Source organism: Calonectris borealis, chromosome 15, assembly GCF_964195595.1.
Source record: "Calonectris borealis chromosome 15, bCalBor7.hap1.2, whole genome shotgun sequence".
In the NCBI taxonomy this organism is placed as follows: domain Eukaryota; kingdom Metazoa; phylum Chordata; class Aves; order Procellariiformes; family Procellariidae; genus Calonectris; species Calonectris borealis.
The window spans coordinates 4,863,504-4,885,841 of NC_134326.1; the positions used below are offsets into that span (position 1 = coordinate 4,863,504).

Below are 22,338 nucleotides of genomic sequence, written 5' to 3' on the forward strand. Positions count from 1 at the left end.
TTGGGGTTGGGCAAAGGAGATAATACTGCGTATTCCAATAAAAGCCATGCTGATATCTTGTGAGCTTTTGCACAGAGGTAACCGCTGCCATAAGGAATGTTTGCAAACAAGGAGTGAGAGAATGGCCAAAGCAATGGCCTGGATTTTCTGACTCCTGCTTCTCCTTCATTTGACATAAAATTGCTGTATGACTCTCAGCAAGTCAGTTAAATTCCAGTGTCTCAGTTCTGCATCTGTAAAATGGATATAAAAGGCTTTGTGATGTCCAAGTATACTAATACACTTTTTCAGGAATGCCATAGCAAAATTCAAAACCCAGAAACATTCATAAGCATTGAAGGGATCAAATGAATGAAATGACTTACGGGCTTGTACATTCTACAGTGAATATTATAAAAACAGGTCTTATTCGTTTACTGAACATTGTTGATCCCTGGCATTGATGAAGTTCTTTAAGAAATAATCAGTATGACTGCATAATTTAGACTGTACAGTACTGCCTACAGTCATGTACAAACACAGAAGATTTTACAAACAAATACCCATAACACTTATTATTGTTTCTATTTTTTTTTTTTGAGTGCTTGCTTCACTGCCATTCCTGCACATAATTGACTGAAGAGTTCAATTACTTTTATGGGAATAAACAATTTCCCTTTTCATTTTAAATGGATTAAATTATTTTTAAACAGTTAAAAGTATAAGAATAGGTTTTATAGCTGCTATTGGAAAATATCCTAATCTAGTTTTAAGATGATGCTCCTTTGTCAATCTATAACATTTGACATAGCATTACCTGGTTTTACATTGCAAAGCTACATAGTTGGGTTTTTTTCCCCCAGTTCCAAGGGAGCCTTTCATAACATTGTAAGGCTAACAAAGACATGGATAAAGAATATTTGAGAGACTATAAATATTTTACCCCAAGTTATTGTACAAAATAGCAATGAAACTGTAGTTATTCTGCTACAAAAATATAGAGTGGGAAAGTTAATTATTAGGAAGAACTAAACATACATGAGGGAGCACTATGGCTTCAAAGACATAAAGGAATGACTAACATATTCCATTATGTAAATGAATTCAAAGATATTTCACAACTGATCAGCTAGGAGGGACATAATGATTTATAATTCAAATAACTGAGCTTTGAAATCAAATTGGGCTAATATATTTCGAAATATGCAAACCTGGAATAATTGTGAAAGCAATGTAAACCATGACACCAGCTCCAATCATTTGTTGCCTTTGTTGCTAAAACTGTCTTATGTTTTTTCTTCTTTTTTTTCCTGTTATATTGTACAGTTGCTGGAATTATGGTTTGCTTTTAATTCTAGATTATCCTTTAGAAAAAGACTATTATACACATAAAAAAAGAAAAATACCAATTTCTAAGACTGTGTAGAAGCTGATTGACATACAGGAAAGTACTGAAATTAAATAAATTACTATTTTAACCTTTCAGGCTAGCCACAATTTAATCTATATCAAATACTGAAAATTGATCCACTGGATCCAGCATCTTAACAATACACTCTTTCAAAGCAATATATACTTAATGCCTTTTTAAAAAACCCTAATATAATGTGAAAAGGCCAAAGTTTGCAATGCCAGGAAGTAGTTATAAACTACTTCATATGTTTGAAATAAAAAGTACTTCAGTATTATTATTAAAAAAAAACTATTGGTAGAGTTTTTTATAGGAAAAAAATACATATCTTTAAAAGCCAAAATGACCAGTGAAATTGGGTTGTACATCATTTTCTGGGAAAAAGGAAAAACAGCCTCGACAGGTGTAATTTATCATTTTTCTGATTTAATACCAAAGAAATATATTAAAATAATAAAAAGAATCCTGAAATCCTCAAAATTTGTAGTGATAAATAGCCCTCCCTGTCTTTATTGCATTATGCCTACTAACAGAAATATTGCATGGTGGATTTTGCCAGACAAGGACGATTATTTTCCAATAAAAAGTTGCATATTAAATTCCAGCACAAAAGTGGGTGTCTAATACTTTTGAAATCTTTTATGGTTTGCCAGGGAACACAATTTTAAACTTAACTAATACAACATCACGGTGAAGTGAACCAGCATTAAAGCCGTCTTTGTACAACCCCACCCATCTAAGCAGAAAAGCTACTGTTCTCAGAATTTTTGTTTGAAGTATTTCCATTGAAAAGTAATTGAATAAATTTTTGGTATTTAAGTTTTTAGTTAATCTCTCTTTTTACTAGTCTTTAAACATTTCACATTGATGTTTAAGATGTATATTTATGAAGGCAGTGCTGCTTTACATCCTGATTATGCATAGGGGTCTGAAACTCCTCTTGCAACAGTTAGCAAGTTTCTGCAAAGAAACAATTTCATCACAATTCTACTCTTCAGGAGAACTTAGGTTATTAAAGATCTACTTTTTCATCCTTTCTAGGTCCTGATATTATTATATCTATTTCATGAGCAGAAACTTATTTATTACAAATATAATTTGAGTAATTCGAAAACTAAAACTATCCAGACATTTCAGCCTTGGAAAAGTATTATATGAACCAATAGTTTATACTGACCCTCATTTTTGAGAGCTACCGTGTGAATACATGCCTTTGAAAGCCTCCAGAAGACAGTACGAAATACTAGATGCTTGTTGGCTTTAGCAGTAATATGAGGCTGATTATCTCAGCAAGTATACATACATAAATAAACAAGCAAGCACTTTAAGTTAGATGCACCATGTTAAATTTTTTGGTTACTTTGAAAGTGTTTTGAATCCTATTGAAGCAATAATTATATAGTATAAAAGAGAAGAGAGCTCATTAGTCTTTTCATAAATCTTACTAATGAAATAAATCTCTCCCCTTCTGTTTTTGTCAAATTCCTTAGTAATGTTTCACTCTCAAGTCCTTTCCAGTTCTACTTCTGTGATGCCATGAGAACATAAACACATGCATATTTAAATATCAAGTCAGCTGCTTAATGGTATTTCAAGTAAACATATAGAAATACACATTGTATGATTTTCATTAAACAAAATTCACTCATAGAATGTGGAAACCCACACTCATCTTTCAACCCAAAGAAATATATTAAAATTCTTCTTATATGATTAGAGTTCTATGGAGGAATAAAATGATACCAATTGTCGTATTCCAGGTGTCTTTCCCTCTGCTTGTCTAACAATCTCCTCTAGAAAATTACTGAAAAGTTGTTTTTATTTTAAAATAGCGAAGGATTTCAATATTGAATGTTTTCATGAGCTCTGGTGGTTTATTATCTGTCGCATACCTTTAAATGTTGTGTCACATCAAAACCAGCTACTACTTTTTTTTAAATCTTCTTGCTCGATTGACTGAAAATTCAAAGAGCAGACATTCTTCTCCAACTTATGATAAGTAACTGAGTATTAGAACAAGATACAAAAGGTTTGCAGCAGATAGCAAGTCAGCATCCATGATTTGGGTAAGGATTTCACAAAAATAATTGAACCCAGACAAAAATCCACGTGCAAAGTCATGGCTGTTTTATCAGTAGTAATGATGACACTGACAGAGTGAGGAACTTAGAACCCGGCAACGACAAAACATGTGAAAAGGCTTGTGTTTAAAATCTAACTCATTCTTCATATCTTAGTTGACTCATCCTCAAAGGAGAACCAGTCCTGTTCTCAGCTGCTAACAGAATCAATCCTGTTCTCAATATTGTCGAACTCATCACTGGTATTGACTTCAAGATTAGGAATAGGATAGATGACCATAAGCAACCAGTTATATGATTTCTCTTCTGTTGATAAGAAGCAGGTGGAAATGAGCATGCCTTTTAAAAACTATGCATAGAAAAAGATAAACCAAGATGAATAAATACTAATATCCTAATTGGCTTAAAAAAGTGGTATATGAAACATGTTGCTTCATATTAATTTTTACCTTATTATTTTCAAATAATATGTTATGTCATATACAATAAAAAGGATATCCAACAGAAAGGTCATTTAGAAATTGAAGAGTTCTTGAAATCACGGGCTCACATCTTCCCCGGTATTTAAGATTCGTAACACTAGAACAAACAAAACAAAACGAGAGTGAGATATTATAACACACTTTCCTCTTTTTGAGAAGTGCAGTGCAAAAACTCAGAGTAGAAGCGCATTATACTACGAATGTATTTCTGTGATACGTCTTAGGATTTTCCATTTGTGAAACAGAAAATGCTATGAAAACATGCCATGTCTTTTTCCTGAACAAGGGATTCAAACATTTTTGTAATATTGTAACAAATACATTCATTTTAAAAAAATCCATCATCTGTCATAATGAAATAAATTATCTGAAGCTTACCCCTACTTATATCTATCTTACTCACTTTTCAACACAGTATCTGGCCACTTAACTTCTGTAGTATTTATCTGCCCAATTCTTTACAAGATAAAAACAAATCGCTATAAATTCCCTAGGAAAATTTCCACAGGAGAAATGAGGCACAGAAAAACTAAGGGCCAATTCACAGAGCTGCTGATATACCCAATTCCCAGTGAAACTCTACCTTGCAGTTCTTGTACTAATCCCTATTTTTCCTCTTCCCTACACCAAACACTTAACTAAAGTCAAGATATATAGGGGATACTGCATTTCCTTAATTGCAACCCCTCTCAGACACAGGCATTTAGGAAGCATACTCTGATTAATGAACCAATGCATAAATTATGATATAGGATAACACTAGACCTATTATCAATCCTTGGGGAACACCACATAAAACAACTTACCATTTCTGACAGCAAACTCTCATAGTTAGCCTTTCAGTGAAATCATGCAGCTAACACCAGGCGATGATGACTTGCTCTACTACCTTCCCATAGGTTAAGCAGGAGACATGGAGCACAGAGCCAGGACACTCTACAACTTCTTTTGTACTGTGTGCAGGTCAGTGCAAAGACACCTAAGTGACTTGGGATGGAATCTGTTGTGTACACCTACTAGATTTATTAGGAGGTGAAGAGGTGGCATTAACCTTCAGATGAAGGGGGTAAACTGAAGTCAGTGAAGTGGAGGAACATTATTTTTTTCAAACGAGGAGTGGTTACAACAATAAGTTAAGAGTCACTGATCTTGTAGGCTGTTATTTCCTAGCTTTCTTATGGGAATGTCATGTAGGCCAGTGTCAACAATCTTACTGAAGTCCGAATGTCTGATACTTACAGTTCCTGTTGTAAAACTCCAGCCGGCGAGTCCAAGAAATAACTCCCTCCTCCCCCAAGTAGCCCAAATGCATTCATCACTTAATTACACACTGACTACTAGTAACTTTTTCTAGTACTCCTTTGACAATCCAAGTTGGGCTCATCAGCCTATATACAAGTTGCTTCCTCTTAGTTCCCTTTTTGAAGGCAAGTACTGTGCCCTACTCTTGTGGGACATCCACCATCACCCTCAATTGCTCAAAAACCCCAGAGAAAGTTGAATGCCCTCTTCCTCCAGACAGGGAGATAATACTGCATGAGAGATTCACAGGAAAGTTTCTGGTTCTGGATTCATCTGGAGAAATAAAAACAGGCCATCACAGCCTTTTGAAACATAGCCCATTCAAATAAAAAGGCAGCACGACTTCCTGGCTCAGAAGCCCTGCACCTATTCCAGATGGTGATATCAAATTGCTAGGGTGTATCTCAAACTGCCAAGTGATCAAGAATAAGTAATTTCAGATTTGTCTGCCTCAGTTTCCTTGTCTGTAGAATACACATAATGATTCTAACTTTAAGCTGTCAGTTCTATTGACGAAACACTACGACATAAGAGGTATAATCAGTACCAACTATTTATACCGTGAGGCAACAGGATTTCAATTTTGGGAATATAGAACTTGAAGAGAAGTTAAATGCCTTTAAAATCAGCATTGATTATTGCTTTTACATATTCACAGGCTAAGGAATGTACTACACCACATAAACTCTTTTTCAGGAAGTTATAAACTCAAGAATGCAGTTTAAAGCATCTAACTGTTCAGTATTATTTGCTCAGGAAAAGGCAAATAACAATGCAATTACCAAAGCAGTATTCCTCAATTTAGATTTACAAACATTGATTTACTTTATAAAATCTCTATGAAGAGCTACAGAGGTTCACATTGCCTTAAAGAAATAGCCCATTCTAGCAAGTCCATAATTCACAGTTTATCCCTACTATGGGGAGTTCTGGAGATGTTTATAGTTGCACTAAATCCTTAACAAGTATATACCATACAAAGCAATAAAAATGAATTTGGACTATCCAGATTTGACATCAATATCAAAATCATAAAAAGGCTATTTTGCAAAAGAGCAAAATCTTTGTCCTTCAGTAACCAGATGTAAGACATTTAAAGAAAAACAAGTCACAGTGACAGCTTGAAGAGAAAATTAAAACTGTATAAGGAAGGCTCTTCATCCAACATTCAGGGTACTTTTGTATACATCTATTCTTTCAGTTCATGGTTGTATTTGGATGCTGAAAAATGGAGTAATAATATAAAAGCTAGAAAGTACTCATGAGTGAACAGAGGCTGAAAAATTTCAATTATAATTGTAGCAATTCCCATTTCTGTTTCTGCCTTATCAATATCAGGCAAGATGAAAGACATAAAATGTAGTATTTTGAGAAACATCTACAAAACATTATAAATATCTGAGAAAATTTGTAAAGAAGAATCTCATAATATAAAAAGCAGTTTTCCACTATGTAAGGAAGAGAAGCCAAGGAATGAAAGAGGAGAAAAATTTACAGCTCTCGGAGAAATCATGGCAAGACAGCACTTAAATCCAAGTGCTAGTGTCCTTGCCTCTTTCTCTCTCAAGTGGCTTATTGATTTAAAATATGAACTAAATGAAACAGAGTCAAAGGAACCAATCATAAAGGTTCAGATGAGTCACGGAAAACCAGAGCTTCATCAAAAGCTACGCCAATGCCAAATTCACCAAAACATCTATGGTAGATGAGCACTGAACACATTTTAAAGGCAAGCACAAAAAAAGTGGAAATAAAAAATAGCAGAATATTTCCAATGTTGGTAACAATACCAGTATCAAAATACTGAACTACGCACACACCCACAAAACCATAAGAGCAACGGTAACACTGATCATGCTGAAAAGCGATAAGAATTTAAAAAATTTAAATGAAACAGCATTAAGAATCCAGTACACTTTCAAATATTTGCTTTTAGTTTGCCTTTATTAAGAAGACAAGAATAAAACCTTCCTTCTAAAAGCTGCTCCAAAGAAGCTTCCCAGCTTTCCAACCTCCGAACCCTCCAGCTTGCTATGAGACTTCGTCACCACAACTGCTTACTAATGCAGTTCCATCAGCACACCAAACATCTCTTCCCTTAATACAGTGAGTTAAAAGTACTATTTTCAGAGGCTTTGTATTTTTAACCTAAAATCTAGAAGGGGAAGGTAAATAATGATTATATACTCCAATTTACAATTCTCTGGGAAAACGGTTATCATATCATCCACAGAAGAATCAAAATTCTTTTTGATTCTTGTATCAAGTCATTATGATATTTAGGCAGGGAAAGAATCAAGGCAAAGACATCCATCTCCAGCCTTTTAAATCCATTTCATGATTTGCCCCCCTCAAAAAAACCCACGCTGTTAATTTCCTGTCCTGTCCTCAGTTTACGATTTGGAGAAAGACCTCTTCAGACACATGGACTCTTAAAAGAGACACACTGCTCTTAAAAGTTCTGTCTGGTGCACAGCAAAGGACAACCCTTCATACAAGACGTAGCAGTTCTTATGGCAGTAGTGGGTGGGAAATGATACTGCTGGATCATAGCAGTGGAATGCCCAGCTTAGAAGAGAGAACTGAAAAACATGTGGTGCAATTTAAAAAAGAAAATTTTAGAGGAGGAGACAGAATCAGGGATGCAAGGTAGAAAAGCAAAAGCAAAGCGTAGTCAGCACAGAAAAGGGAGTGCTGAAGAGTGAGTACATACTGTACAAAGAGAGAGAATCCATTTGGTCACGTGGATGGTGGGTACCTTCTCCATTTACCATCGCATGCCAAGGTTGCTTACAGGCCATTTTTAAGTGCCCAAAGAATTAATCCATTCTAATCCAGGAGGCCTTGAACCCCTTCTCTGAAATGTAAGGGGCAGGTATGCTATCACAATAAAGCTGAGGAATCCCAGGAATGCTATACTACCTGCACACGCATAGGTTACTGTACCTCACACGCACAGGAGATCTGGTAATATGACAAAGAAGCAGTTACCAACGGTAAGTAGCTACCAGCCAGAAGAGATGACAACTGCTGCAAATCAGCAAGTTTGGGTGTGTGGGTTTGTTTGTTTGTGAACCATGTAAATTTAGGAATAGCCTTGCTCTCAAGTTAAGGATATTACCAATATACTTGCATTATAAAAATCATTCATTTTAAACAAAACTTTCAAAGTTGCTTAAGGTGTCTGCTATCCAATTTCCATTAAAGTGCAATAAAAATGGGCATCCAAATCCCCTAAAAAGACTTTGAAAATCTCTTCCTTATGTGATATTTAAGTTTCAGTAACAATGAAGATAGCAATTTGTTGGCAAGAAAGCTCTGTACAGTAATGTTTTAATTATTTCTTGTAGATTATCATCATTTACAATGAAAACTCTCTGTGCTCAATGACAGTGATTGGATATATACTTTTCATTAGAGCTGGACAAAGGTGAATAGTTACAAAAATGCACATTCTGTTGTGAATAAAAGTGCCAAGTTTTAGTTTGCTATGATTCATGGAGTCATATCAGTATGAGTGTTCAGAAAAATATTCAGAGATCCAGACTTTTTATATTTATGTATTACTTAAACATTGTCACATGGAAAATCTCTCTATTTATAATGTATGTATATGCGCATCCACCATAGTGAAATCATTACAGCGGTTAAAAAAAAAAAAAAAAGAAAAAAGAAAAGCAAAAACCACCCAACAGCAATGTTTGGATATGCATCTTTCATTCATGTTTCAGTTATTTTATCACGACCAAAAATACTAAGTATCTAGGCAAATATTTTGTAAATCTACCTCGTGATAAATCACTTCCACATGAATTTGGTGATAACTGAAAGGATCCAGAAGCAGCTCACAAAGGATAAGTGAAGAAAAGGAAAGGTGCTTGCAGCCAAAATAAATACAAGACACTTTCAGCCAAATACCCAGGTCAGGCCCAAGGAGCAGACGGAACCAAAACTACTCCAGTCTAAATATTTCCTTGCCTCTTACCTATACAGGGAAGGATCAAGGCAGGTAGGTAGCTACTGCTCAAAGGGATGACCAGCGGAAGGAGAGGACTACTACTGGTTTTGGGTACAGTGCCTCATTCCCTTGCCTCAGGAGTCCTGGCCTTGATCCGCTTTCCAGTAGGCCAAGAGGCACAAGAACGTGTGACGGGGCTATTTTGGAAGTAGGAGCAACAAGGATAGAGAACTCCATAGAGATGGAGGAAGAGTCTGTGCCTTTGAAAACCAGCACCTCAGGACAACAGGCTAAGAAGAAAAATGTCTAAGGAGACAGGCAGGGACCTTAAGTCATAGTCCTCCAGAATCTTGTAAGCCACTGCAACCCTAGCAGCTCCTTCAAAATCCCATTGCTCCCTCTTGCCTGCCTTCACACTCATGTAACTCCTCCCAGCTTATCCCTCCTTGAACCTACTCTATTGTTGCTACAAACAGCAGCTGAGAAGACTTAAGATGCCTTGCAATTAGAAAAATTTCATTTGAGATTAGGTATTTTTTCAGTTGGCCTTTCCCCTTCCACACATACACCCTATAAGGTGATGGTCAAAGCACGCAAAGACAGTGGATGCTAAAAGAACTATCCTACAAAATTTCTGGTAAGACTGTGATGAAAATATAGCCATTATGGATATTCGGACTACATGAAACTCCATCCCTTCAGAAATAGTTTAACAGGAACTCAGTAAAAGGCACATTCATTAACTTATCACATTAAGAGGTGATAAAAGGTCTAGGATCTGATGTGAAGGTCTAAAGGACACCTATTACACTGACAAATCTGAAAATATTTCTGTACTTTGAAGAATATCTATTTCATACAGCCTTTAATCCATAAACTGAAGAGTGGCTACTGCAGCTACTAGTAGCTATGACATAAGTATTTCAAACTGTTTTCTGTTAATGAAAGAACTCACTGAGTTTGATCACCAATCCTCCACTGCAAAGCTGCCACTAATGAATTCAAAAGAACAGATTAAAGCTACATACATGAAAGTGAACTGCTGAAAACAGAGAGATCTGAAAAAAGACAGCTCCGTAGAAAATGTGTTCAAAATCTCAAGAAATCAAAGAAAAATGCCATTTATCCATTTAAACATTTAATTTAAACATTACTGAGCTCGCATCAGACTTAAGGAAACTAGAAACTCCAGGTGTCAACCAGTAAGTTATCACAAAAAAAGGTTAAGTCTCTACAGCAGAACAAAAAAAAAATTAATATGTCCTGGTAGACTACAACTTGTTTGACTACCATAAATTCAATTGTTATGTTTACTCATCACACCAAGTATAAAATGCTTCCTGCATGCATCCTTCATTGGATTCTTTAATGGCAAAGTGGAAGGAAATAACCTGACGTTGTCTTTTGATCATCCCACAGTGCTAATGGCAGATTACGATAAGGTACTTTTCTTCAACATTTTCTGATTTGAAAGACTGGTTGCCATTAGCCAGGCAACAATATTCTTTCAAGCATAACTCCTCTATTTCACATAATGCTCAGCATTAACAAAACAGAAACTATACAGTCTCAAACATTGTTGTGCAGTTACTATACGAGAATACCACCACTTTAACAAGAAAGTACACACAAAAAATTCCCCAGCGTTTCCTTTTAACCTAATGTTAAGGAATAACGTATGACAAATTTCGCCTACTTAAAAGAAAAAAATGGATCTGTAGGGTAAAACAGAACAGTAGACTAGCAGCTTTCTAAAATAAGTGTGGTTAAAAATACTGACTACATCCACAAGAGAAAAAGGTGAATGGTCTCACAGTCATGTATCCTGCTCACTGCTGTTACGAATGTGCTAAGATTATTCTCAGTAACAGAGCACCAGAAATGCTGCCAGACTGGATTGCCCCATCAGACCCTAGTTTTTTGGATTATATATCAGTATGTTATGGTTTCACATCCAGATTTTCCAATTGGCATGCTATCACTGGGGAGAAGCTCGTTTATTTTAATTGACACAAACATGAATGTGTTTACACAGCGGTTTCACAGCTAACTCTTAAAGCTACTGACTGAATTGTCCGTTTCAAGCTGTAACATCCATTCTGTAAAATGAAATTGATCTTCAATTTAATCAATGAACAATTCATGTTTTTAGGAAAATACCTTAAGCCACGAGGAAAGAGAAAATAAAAATATAGAGTGTGTAATCTAAAAAGCAGCACTGATTTTTGCTTTTGACGTACCTAGTGTTCTTTTAAAATCTTCCATATAACATTAAAACCCTAACTATGTTTTTTCCTTAATTTACAGTACTTGTGCAAATACAGCCCCATCCAATCTAAACATATGCAGTACTTATCATACAATTTGTTAAATTATATACTGTTATTTCCTCAACTGGCGAAGGCAACAGAGATTTCATCTCAATGGCAGCAACAAGTAGAAAAAGAGAATCAAACTAACGCACTTGGTCTCCCAACAACAGTCCTCTTTCCCCCTTTTTTCCTCAGTTGTTGAAGTTTCACTGTAGTTTGAAACAACAAAATGAAGCCTAGCCGTCTAGTACCATGACATGGACTGCTTCCAGAAACTGTACAAAAAGTATCCATCAATATTTTTCCATTCACCACCTTCCATTTACCTGTTTTCAAAGCACACTCCAGAAAAATATCAAGGTTTGATGGGTACTACTGTCATCCTAAGGCAAGATGTAACTTCTGTTTTTGAGGAAGCAAAGCATTTATTCCTTGTTTTTCACAGAAAAGTTAAGTCATATTAGAAAATCACCTTGTCTTAATTGCTACTATTTCTCAAGGTTGGTAGTCATGGTAGCAAAAGACAAGCCATGTTTAAAGCTGTCCGAACAGGTCATGGCTAACTGGGCAACATCAGCAGAGATGTTTCTCTAGTAGGTCAAAGTCTACTGAAAGTATTTACAGGTCTTATAAGTCAGATTTAGAGGTAAATGACAGGATGCAGCATCCTCCTCACTGTAGAATAAAGAGGTAAGGTACTTGTTTCTCCTTCTCCAGGCACACACAGAACTCATTGTCTCCTGGGGACTCCCAGATTTTTTTAGTGGATATTCACAATTTTTCAGAGGGACCATTTTGTTTTGCTTCAAGAGCAAAACTGATTTTAGATGAAACTCTTTTTGAGTCAGGAGAAACTATCAAATCTCATGAAGGACATAAGTAATAAAAGACAAAATCCTGGTAGTTTTGCTGGCACCCAAGGAAAGCGGCTGCAGCAAAGGCATGAGAAAAAGGTAGCTTCTCCAGAGTAATTTTCTAGGATTATTCTCAAGAGAAAGTATTGCAACGTTTATCTGCCAGGATAACATGCCATCTTATTCTGCCAAATGCCAGAGATGAGAAGACAGCTGGTAATAATGCCCCTTGTCTCCTTCAGTATGACACCTTAAAATCCTCCTCTGTGAATGTGTATTTTTAAGAGAGCAAATTTTGCCAGATCTTGCCAAAAAGCAATCCAAAAGAGCCTCCCCAAAACAAAGAAAGATCAGTTTAACTTGGTCAGTTCCCCACTGTAAATTACCATGAGGCTTTACAGGCAATTCCACTGACACCTGAGGGTGCCAGGAATGAGAAGTGGGGAAGGGTGGGGACTGCTTGTGCCAGGCTGTCACTAAACAAGAGTCTATGAAATCTCAACTCTATTCTCCCTTAAGCCATTTCCAGAGGTGATGCAGGCACTGTGGAGGACCTATCTAACTGCAAGTGTTTATTCAGGGGCCTGCAGTACCTGTAGAAAATAAGATACAGGTGCTTCTGGAAGTGGTTATCCCTTACTTCAAGTATGTAAAATTTATGGAAGACATTTTTCTAGCAAAGAGCAAACTTAACGACAAAATAAAACTCGGATTTTATGTAAACATTAAAGACAAAACAAAATACATACAGAATAGAACCCCAAGTACAAACTCACATTTTCGTCATAAATGTTTCCAGAACACGGTTGTCATCTGTTATTCCTAAGACTTCTGACATTCGGGCATACACCTGGAAACAAACATTTCAACAGTAACATATTATAGACATTTACAAGTACCAACATTTTCATTTATTCTAAAACCTTCCCTATTTTGATTTTGCATGAGAAAAGTACAGGCACAAATGCTTCAACCTAGCTGAAGCATTTGTAAGAGATGGCTTATACACTCTCCGATAGTGTTTTGTGAATTTGGGACTGATAGGCTTTTACTTGCCCTTGCACACATTTCTTTCTACAAAGGAGATGTAAATTTTCTACATTAAACTCACTTTGTTGTTCACAGAACAACACAGTCTCTATTCAAAAACCCTGTTTTATTGTAAAAAAGTTGCAAAGGGATGGAGAAAACATTCTTCTGTTGGTCTCTGTCCTCAGTGGGATGTGATTCAACACTCTCCTTTTGCTTGCAGTTTCAAGTTCTTGCACTGCCAGTCATAAAATCTGGTAAATTAGGTACTCTTCAGACATTCATTTTTGTGTTCTCGAAGGGAGAACAAAGGCTTTGGCAACCAAGTAACTCATATTGGTACACTTTTCTCCGTTATTTCAGATCCAAGACATATATTACTAGCCAAGTTTTCCCAGCACCTTACCTATCAGATCACACTGCTGTTACGATGCAGTAACAAATGCACAGGACACATCAAGTATATTTTTTCCTTACTGTGTAATCTTCATAACATTTTCTGGTAGTTTTAGTAGCCTAACATTTAGTTTGGATAAAAATATTTAGTTGGGTTAAATCAACTTCAGAAACAGAAGGGAGACATGTACTGCAAAATTTCTTTATAATCCTCTGCCAACTCACTTTACTCTGAGCTCAAATAACTGCTATTTGCTTACGATTGGGATAAACACAGATCTACCAGTCAGTACATTTCATTTCAGTCATTTTAACCTTTAGTGACATCAAAACAAGTATTATGGGTTATATGTAATTCTTCCATATGATGTGATCAAGTCAAGTATCACTAAGGTCTGAAAGGAGAGCACCAAGCACAGCACAAGCAGCCCTGGCTACCCAGCTGTGAAAGCCTGGTGCCATCTAGCTGTCAATTTTGCTCGCTGACATTACATATTCCACACAAATACCCACGGACTTTAGCTAACTCAATACTTCTGTTATTGTACCTAAATTTGCTTGTACCAACTTCCTTTCTGCTAGTGATGTAATCCCATGTCTTTACTTAAAAACCAAACCAGCAGTATTCTACCTCTGAGGAAGTCAATAATAATAATAATACAAATAATAAATAATACAATAAAAATTGTGGTTTCATGTCCCAAAGACTTTAGTTTTAAAGCCAAGCATAATAAAGGCATGAGGAAAAAAAGTTGCAGCTCTAAGCAGAAATTGCACCAAGATCAAGGACAACTCAACTTGTAAGCTAACTTATCCTTTTATAATTGTATGAATGTAATTTATTGTGACAAATCAGTAGTGAAAGGACAATCAAAATATGAAAAAAATTGTAATATACAATACCATCCTTCAAACGTTGCAAAATATTATGTTCACACTGTAAATGTGAAGTTATCATTTACAGTAATTAAACACAGCAACAATAATATATTCAAATATAAAAAGAGTATCTTCTAATTTTAAAAAAATCATCTCTCTAAATAGTGCACTGCTGAAATGCTACAGCAGCTGCAATTTTAGCAAAGTTTAAGAATTTCTGTATTTGATATGAGAAAAAGAGATAGCAAGGAATGTAAACATATCGGCAAACACACATATAATTTAAGATCTTTCCTTTCTGCCACGGGAAACCAGTGGGAGAAAGGGAATGTAAGCAAGCGCATGTCGTAGTAGCATTGTGCTCTGTTGTCAAACTAGGCTCTCCCCTCATCACGGTTTAACAAATAAAATACTAAAACAGCAGTCAGTGTTGACAAAGAGCAGTGCTTTAATCCACAATTATCCTTGTAACTCTTACTACTCCTTTTATCATCCATTAGCTTTGATTCCCATTATCCCATCAAGAACTGTGTCAACGCTTTTGTCCCTGGGGATTTCCCACAACTACTAGGATCTGACAGCCAAGCTTGAGTGCTAAGCAGGATCATTACCTCTTAAATCCACTTATCTGATCCACTGAATAGTAAATTGAAAAGCTCATTAACAGCAACAATCTGATTTGTTTTCACATGTGACAGGGTCATTTCAAGTCAGCATGAATACAGTGCTTGTAATAAAAACTACTACCCGTTCCGTAATGTGACAAATTGTAAGCTAAAATAAATGTGATATTTTAAACACCTTCCTCAAAATCATTTTCAAAACCAACACACACTCTTAGCATCTAAAAATAGAAAAGCAAACAACCCCCAACCACAACAATGAAACGCCCTTAGACTTTTAAGCACTATAAAAAATTAATGATAAAGCATTTTGGACGTATAATAATAAAAAACACTTGAACAACAAAGACCTTGCTACATATTCAAAAGGCGGAGAAAAATACTGTTGAAAGGGGTCATAAAAGGATGTGGAATCGCATGTGGAAGTGATCTCATCTTCAGCTTGGTTCCCATCACAGAGCTATGAAGGTAAAGGCAGCAGAGGGCTTTGGGGGGGCCTGCGGGACCTCACAGCCGCACACCCGCTGGGCTTCCTCCCGCTGAGACCTCCCCTTCCTTCTTCCAGCAGGAAAAAAACCAAGGCTTATGTTTTTAGTTGCCTCCAGACACTTCAAGTAAGGAGCAGGATAATTAACTTTCAGCAGGCAATAACCACTTTAAGACTTCTGGAAAACCTTTACACAATCATTCCCAAATCCTTACAACTGCAGGATTTATAACTTCCAAAACAAATCCTGCATCAACACACGCTACGTGATCGTGCCATGATATCGCCAAAAATGCAAGCTTAACAGTAAAATATCATCACCATCTCATTCTTAAGCAGTTATGAATGTAAGCGAAACATCCACAGAAGTGATAACATTAGGCTGCAATGTTCGATGGGCTTCACAGGTACAAGTCCATACTCGAGGTCCTTAAGGCAAGCTCGGGCTGGTACCACCACTGCAACCAATGCCCACGTGGCATTGCTATATTCAACGGTGACGGCAATGGTCGTGACAGTGAAGAGAAAGAAGAGACCAGCAAAACACCTTTGATAATAATCAATAACAATTTCAAACCTATTAAAGCAAGTGTGAAGGCAAGGGATCCAGAGATCCTTTCCTTTTGCCCTGTTTGTACCATTAAAACCACATCAGTGGAATCAGGATGTTTAAGGAAGACTGGAGGTTCACAAGCTCTGGTGCCAGGGAATTTTTTATCATCCAGCAGATTTATCAGTGGTTCAAATTACGTAACTGTATACTTCCCAACTACTTGAACTGTACCTGCTGTGTTTCAAAAGGACAAGAAAATTAAATTGTGGAAGCAGTGTTTTATAAAGCAAAGCACTTGTATGTAAATACAGCCCAAGAAAACAGAGAAATAATACAGTTATCACACTAAAACTTTATTTCCCTGACTTCTCTACTCTTTGGCCCTAGATATGTTTAACTTTGCTTTGTCTTTTGAGGTCTTCTCTTTTTGGTACTATCATTACAACTCTGAAGAAGCTAATTATGTCAATTCTTAAATGTGAAGCAGATTACAGAACTGGGAAGCTCAGAATATGAGTTCCTAAAGGTTGTATGGCTATATAATGACAGTCACAGAAATTCAATAACAGCACTGTATGGAATGTACTCAAACGCACCCCATGAAACAAATTAAAACAGAGCAATGAATCTCTCACACTGTGCAAATAAGAAAACGCAAGAAAATGTTGGTTTCTATATGTTTCATAAGGGCTATTATAATGAATTAAGATTTTGGATAATGAATCTTCAGAAAATTACAGTAAAGTTATTACCCGTAGGCACAGTGTAAATGCTTAAGATATTATAACTTCCTTGAAGCTCTCCAGGCCTTGCTGCAGAGAACTATCACTGCAACATTAAAGTATTTTGTCATGAACATTGAGGGCAACACCAGACCTTAACCATATTTACCCCAACCTGACAGAAGCTGGGTAGGGACAGCTGCTACAACCCGGCCTGAAGCACACGTGGCAGGTCGAGGAGAGCACCTCCTTCCCCACAGTCCGTTTGGGAATTCAGGCAATGCAGGAGCCACTACAGCAAATTTCTGAAGCTGCCATCCCACCCCTCTGACTAATACCCCTGTGCATCACCCACTAAAACTCCATACTAATCACGAGTTTCTTTCTCGGTGTCAAGTGCCACAACACATTTAGTAATTTCCACTGCTTTTTAAATCAAGATCAGGTATTTTGAATTTTCAGCACCTACAAGCTCCACTACAACGCAGCAGAAATCTAGCTTCCAAATCCCACAGACAACTTCTGAAAATCCGAACTGAATCCCCTGATTAGCATAGCAGGGTGCCAGATCATTCATCTTTACCTCCGACCAAACTAAGGGCTTAAAGAGCCTTGGCTTTTCTATCCTCTCCATAGCAGAGGAAAACCTTGGTCACTCGTAAAACCTCCACTCCTGACCAGCTGTCTTAAAAAGGTAAGATCTCAAAACACCCTTAACTCAGAGCCTAAACCAGGCGAATGGGCTAATCTGTTGTTTTATAGTTAGCTCCCTAAACGAAAAAAATTCCAAAACAGGCCATAAGAAATTTCCTCAGTTAGTTTCAGACAGGATCTCTGAAGATTAAGTTGGGCTTTGTGCTACATAAAAAGTAGGCTACTCTCCGATTCACTGCTACGTGTGTTTGTAAGCAACCAGAGGAACTACACCAATTATATAAATGATATACTATCTACTGTCTTACCTATAAACCTAGCTTAATTAAAATACTGCATAAAGTTATCCTCAATTGAAAGAGAGCTACTATAAAATAAGATTTAAAAATTAGGGTATTGTTATTATAACAAAGGGTAATGTTGTAGGGGAAAGGGTAAATCTGCTGGGTGGCTTAGTCGTTGTCATGGATGTTATTTCCTTCCAAGTCTGTTGAAATACTCTGTCACCACAAGTTCAGGTAGTAAGAGGTATTAACGGTTCCCACAAAGGCTGTTTTCAGGCCCTCTTCCCCAGAACCTTCCCCATTAGCTCAATGGAGCAAGAGAATTCACAGGAGTCCGGGGTGTGGGAGTGATTAACTCCCCGCCTCTTGCTCCACAGAGTGCCCATGCAATGCCAGCAATAAACCTTTTCTTAAATGGAAGTTAATCTCTATTTCAATGACTTTCTCTCAGCTTTTATTTACTTATTTATTTCTTAATTTCTGTTTTCTGAAAATCTTGAAAGAAAGATTTACAATTCTGGTGAACTTACTATGGGAGACCTACTATGAACTAACTGCTGTTATTACTGATGTAGCATGAGAAGCGGGGGGCGGGGGGAGAGAGAAAAAAAAAATCAGTTTATCTGCTACACCTTCAGTTAGCCAATTGTTAAAAGGTGCTTAGCTTTAAAAGTCTTGTTTAGGCTTCCATTTTTGTAAAGCACCGTTACAGATTTTTAATTCCACTGTCTCTTTTGTTCCCCTCCAGGGCTTAAAGTACAAATATGATAGTGAAAACTGAGAAATACTATTAACAGCTATTACTTTTTGAACATCATCCGGAAGATTTTTAGTTTTCGAAGCACAGTTCTAGGCTGCACTTTCCATCAGAGCTATACACTGCACTGCAGAGATTCAAGCCATATACGCAGCCAGGTATTTGCTTAACAAGAAGCCAAAACGCTGCTTTAAAGTCCTCTGATGATTGAAACGAACCAATACTGTATAGATCACAAGAGTAGATTTGTGCCAGTCAGAAAACTCCAAAAAATAAAGTATTAAAGATATTTCAGTAGCAGTAATCAACACTCTTACTTGCCCCTATAACTATTAAAAGTGTCCAGCTTAATTTTGTTGAGTTGCTTAATTGTATCTAAACGAGTGGCCCACTCAGCATGCTTATGTGCAATAAACCTCAATGCTAAAGCATCAACATTAGTTTGGCACTTAAAACAAGTAATAAAAATCATAAGCTACTTATTATAGTTCTAAAATTTCTGTATCAAAAACTATTTCATTGTACTAACATAGCTGCAGGTGTTCTGCATCTCTGAGGATCAAGCCTTAAGCATACGAAATTTAGTGATATCACATATTTTAAAAAGGTTTTGCACTGGGGTTGTACATGAGAGTGCTTCTCCACATTTATCCCACGGCATAAGGAGAGGTGTTACAGCCACCACAGCTAATACTAGCAATTTGAACAACCCTCTTTGGCAAGCCAGAAATAAGATAATTGTTCAACATAGGCTGGCTCTTCTGAAATACTGGAAGCATTGCCTGTAATTATAGACATCTGTCATTGCTAGCCACTCAGTAGTAACCCTGACATCAATATACAACTATAACACTAAACTGCCTGCAGGCACAGCAATGGAAGCCAGATACGAGAGGCGGGCAATCATCTGCCTCATCCAAACTATCTGTCAAAGGTTCCTAACCACAAATAGCTCTTACGTTTTGTATCCTTAGGATAATATGTTGATTTATTTTAGATCCTCTAATATTTACAGTCTAGGCCATCTACTAAAATAAAGAAACAAACCTTATGGCTAATGGAGGCAGTTACCGTTCAAAATCATCACGGGAGGTCATAGCTCACCACTCCAATGTTAAACACCGATGGCTGTTTTGAACATGCACCTGTGTATAAACTTTCCCTCCTCCAAAATCTTACATGCTCATTTCCAGCCACAATGTACAGTGATTGCTATTCTCTCATCAGCCAACGTTTTATCAACCAACCCGAAGAAATATTTACATTTTGAGCCTCGAGAATATCTGTGCAAAAATGTGCACAGTAAGTTCCAGTATCCTGGAGTTCACCCTGTCAGTACAGAAAAGAGAAGCGCTCTGCAGAATTATCTTCAACGTACAATTCTGAAAAGGGAATTGCATTAATGATAAAGTATGCTTACAGACAGATCAAATACTTCACCAATTCTTAGCAGGAAGCTGACGTACACTCTTAACCAAGGAATAAAGTTTCTTGAAATTTACAGATAAATGTGGGTAATTTCTTTTTAATTCTAAGGTGAAAATCATGCTGAAACCCTCAATTTCTATTTTTTTGTCTTCATTTGAAAATCAATCTCAGAAAGGGTCAAAAAAGATTGTAGGTTTAAACTAATTAGGAATTAACATCCTTACAATTATCATAATTTGTTATTAACAAAACTGAGATTTCTTAGTATGATTCACAACAGCCTCTGCTGAAGAGAAACTATTAATTACTAGACAGACAGTTAGCTTACAAGTGAGCTGCATTTTAAAAACCTCCTTTAAAATACAATTGCTAAATGCCTTACAGTGCTGTAATGTGAGACAGGTTCAAATCTTATTACTTCACTGAAATTAAAACCTAAGTTTTAATACTGTTCAAGTCGAACAATGATTCCACACTTTATTGCTTTTGAAATCCCTTGATGATCATAGGAAAAAATGCCCTCGAGAAAAAGAGACTCTGTTTTCGATAAACAGAAAATACAGTTTGCACTCTTAGCCTCTTTGTCATCACAAAAAAAGGATTTAATGCCAATTCTTTAAAAAAAGACTTTTTTCACAAAATGTGCACCTTGTGTGCCATTTGTAAAATCAGCTCACTTTCTTTTATTTATTACTGCAGCGCGGCAAGGCAATAAAGCAGCTACTGATAGCTAATAAATTACATGCCTTTTAAAACAATTCTCCAGCTACAAAACCTTGTAACTACAAAGGCTTACATTTACATGGTACATCGTGTGAAATGTCTATATTTATGTTCTATTTAACCACATAAATAAAATCTGACCCTTTATTAAACAGCCGGGTATGGAACAGGGGCTACATGTGAGATTAAACAAAGGCTAACTTTTTAAGGCTTTTCTACAGATCTACATACTTAAACACAAAATGTAACAAAAAAATTGGCCTCAGCAGTTCAGGTGCAAAGTATTTTTAAAATAAAACACATTTTTAAGTATGCCCTTCAAGTTACCTTCAGGAAAAAAGTGATCACCAATTTTTCAATTATTGCATGATAACACTGATTTACTCCTGAATCTAAAAATTACATAAGGTTTTCAATAATAATTGCAAAATATTACTATAATATAAAACAATATTTCTCCATCACATATGATGAAAATCAGGATTTGTATTTTTAATTAAACTAAATATCAGAGCTTTGGGAAAGCATTTTTTGGTTAAACCAAATTTAAAACACCCCCCCCCTGCAGTCTTATTTCATCATGTATCTCTCTTCAAGAAATGCTTTAAATCTATACTTATCTATTAAACTCATTGAACTGCTCTTAAAATATTTTCTCTTCATGGCTGGCCTAGGAATCATAGCTAATCTGCACAGAATGCTGCGGTGCATTGTCTTTTACTTTTGTACTGCATTATTTTTAGGCTGATGTGCTAAACTATTTTCATACATTTGTTCCTTACAATTTGATTGTCTCATAAATCATTAAACTAAGCATTACATTCTTTTAAATTGTCTCTATATCATCATGCATCTAAATTTGAGATGTGTAGTTCTAATACCAATTTCCTCCACTCACTGTTATTTTTATAGCATCTGTGGCTTTGGTTTTGCTTTGCTCACAGAACTTTTTCTCATTGCTATAGTTCCAAAATGGCAGTTCTTTAATTGAGCATGAAAACAAACCTTGACTCCCTACTAATAAATAAAAACATTTAAAATACTGCTATTCAATTTTAAGATAACCACCCATGACATGTTAGTAAAGACGCTGCATGATTCTGAATTCCTCACCAAGCACACCACCACCATGACTATCAATCATTCTGAATGGAGATGCTGTGGGGCAGATCTTTCAGTCTGACGGAGCACTGCTTGATGCAAAATGAGATGGGAAATAGTTTTCAGACACTTTTCTACTCCCTTAATCCTAGGGCCACTTTTCCCTATGGTAACCTAAGGCCTACTTCAGTAATATGCGTTTTCTTCTGTTTTGCACATGTCATCAGTGCTTAAAATATCAAGACAAAGACATTCATTATCTAAAGCAGACAAAAAGCAGGTTTAACAAACCAAGCAGCCAGGACAACAAGCAAAGCAAACCC

General features: G+C 36.4%; 1 protein-coding gene across 1 annotated transcript in view; it reads right to left on the minus strand.

Annotated features, from left to right (window-relative positions):
- Positions 1 to 22,338, minus strand: part of RANBP17 (RAN binding protein 17) — a 162,998-nt gene that overhangs the window by 65,568 nt on the left and 75,092 nt on the right. Inside the window, exons 15-16 of the mRNA XM_075164084.1 lie at positions 13,156 to 13,229; positions 3,970 to 4,050 (exon numbers count right to left, since the gene is read on the minus strand). Of these exons, the coding sequence (XP_075020185.1) occupies positions 3,970 to 4,050; positions 13,156 to 13,229 (155 nt within the window). The remainder of the gene's footprint in view (positions 1 to 3,969; positions 4,051 to 13,155; positions 13,230 to 22,338) is intronic.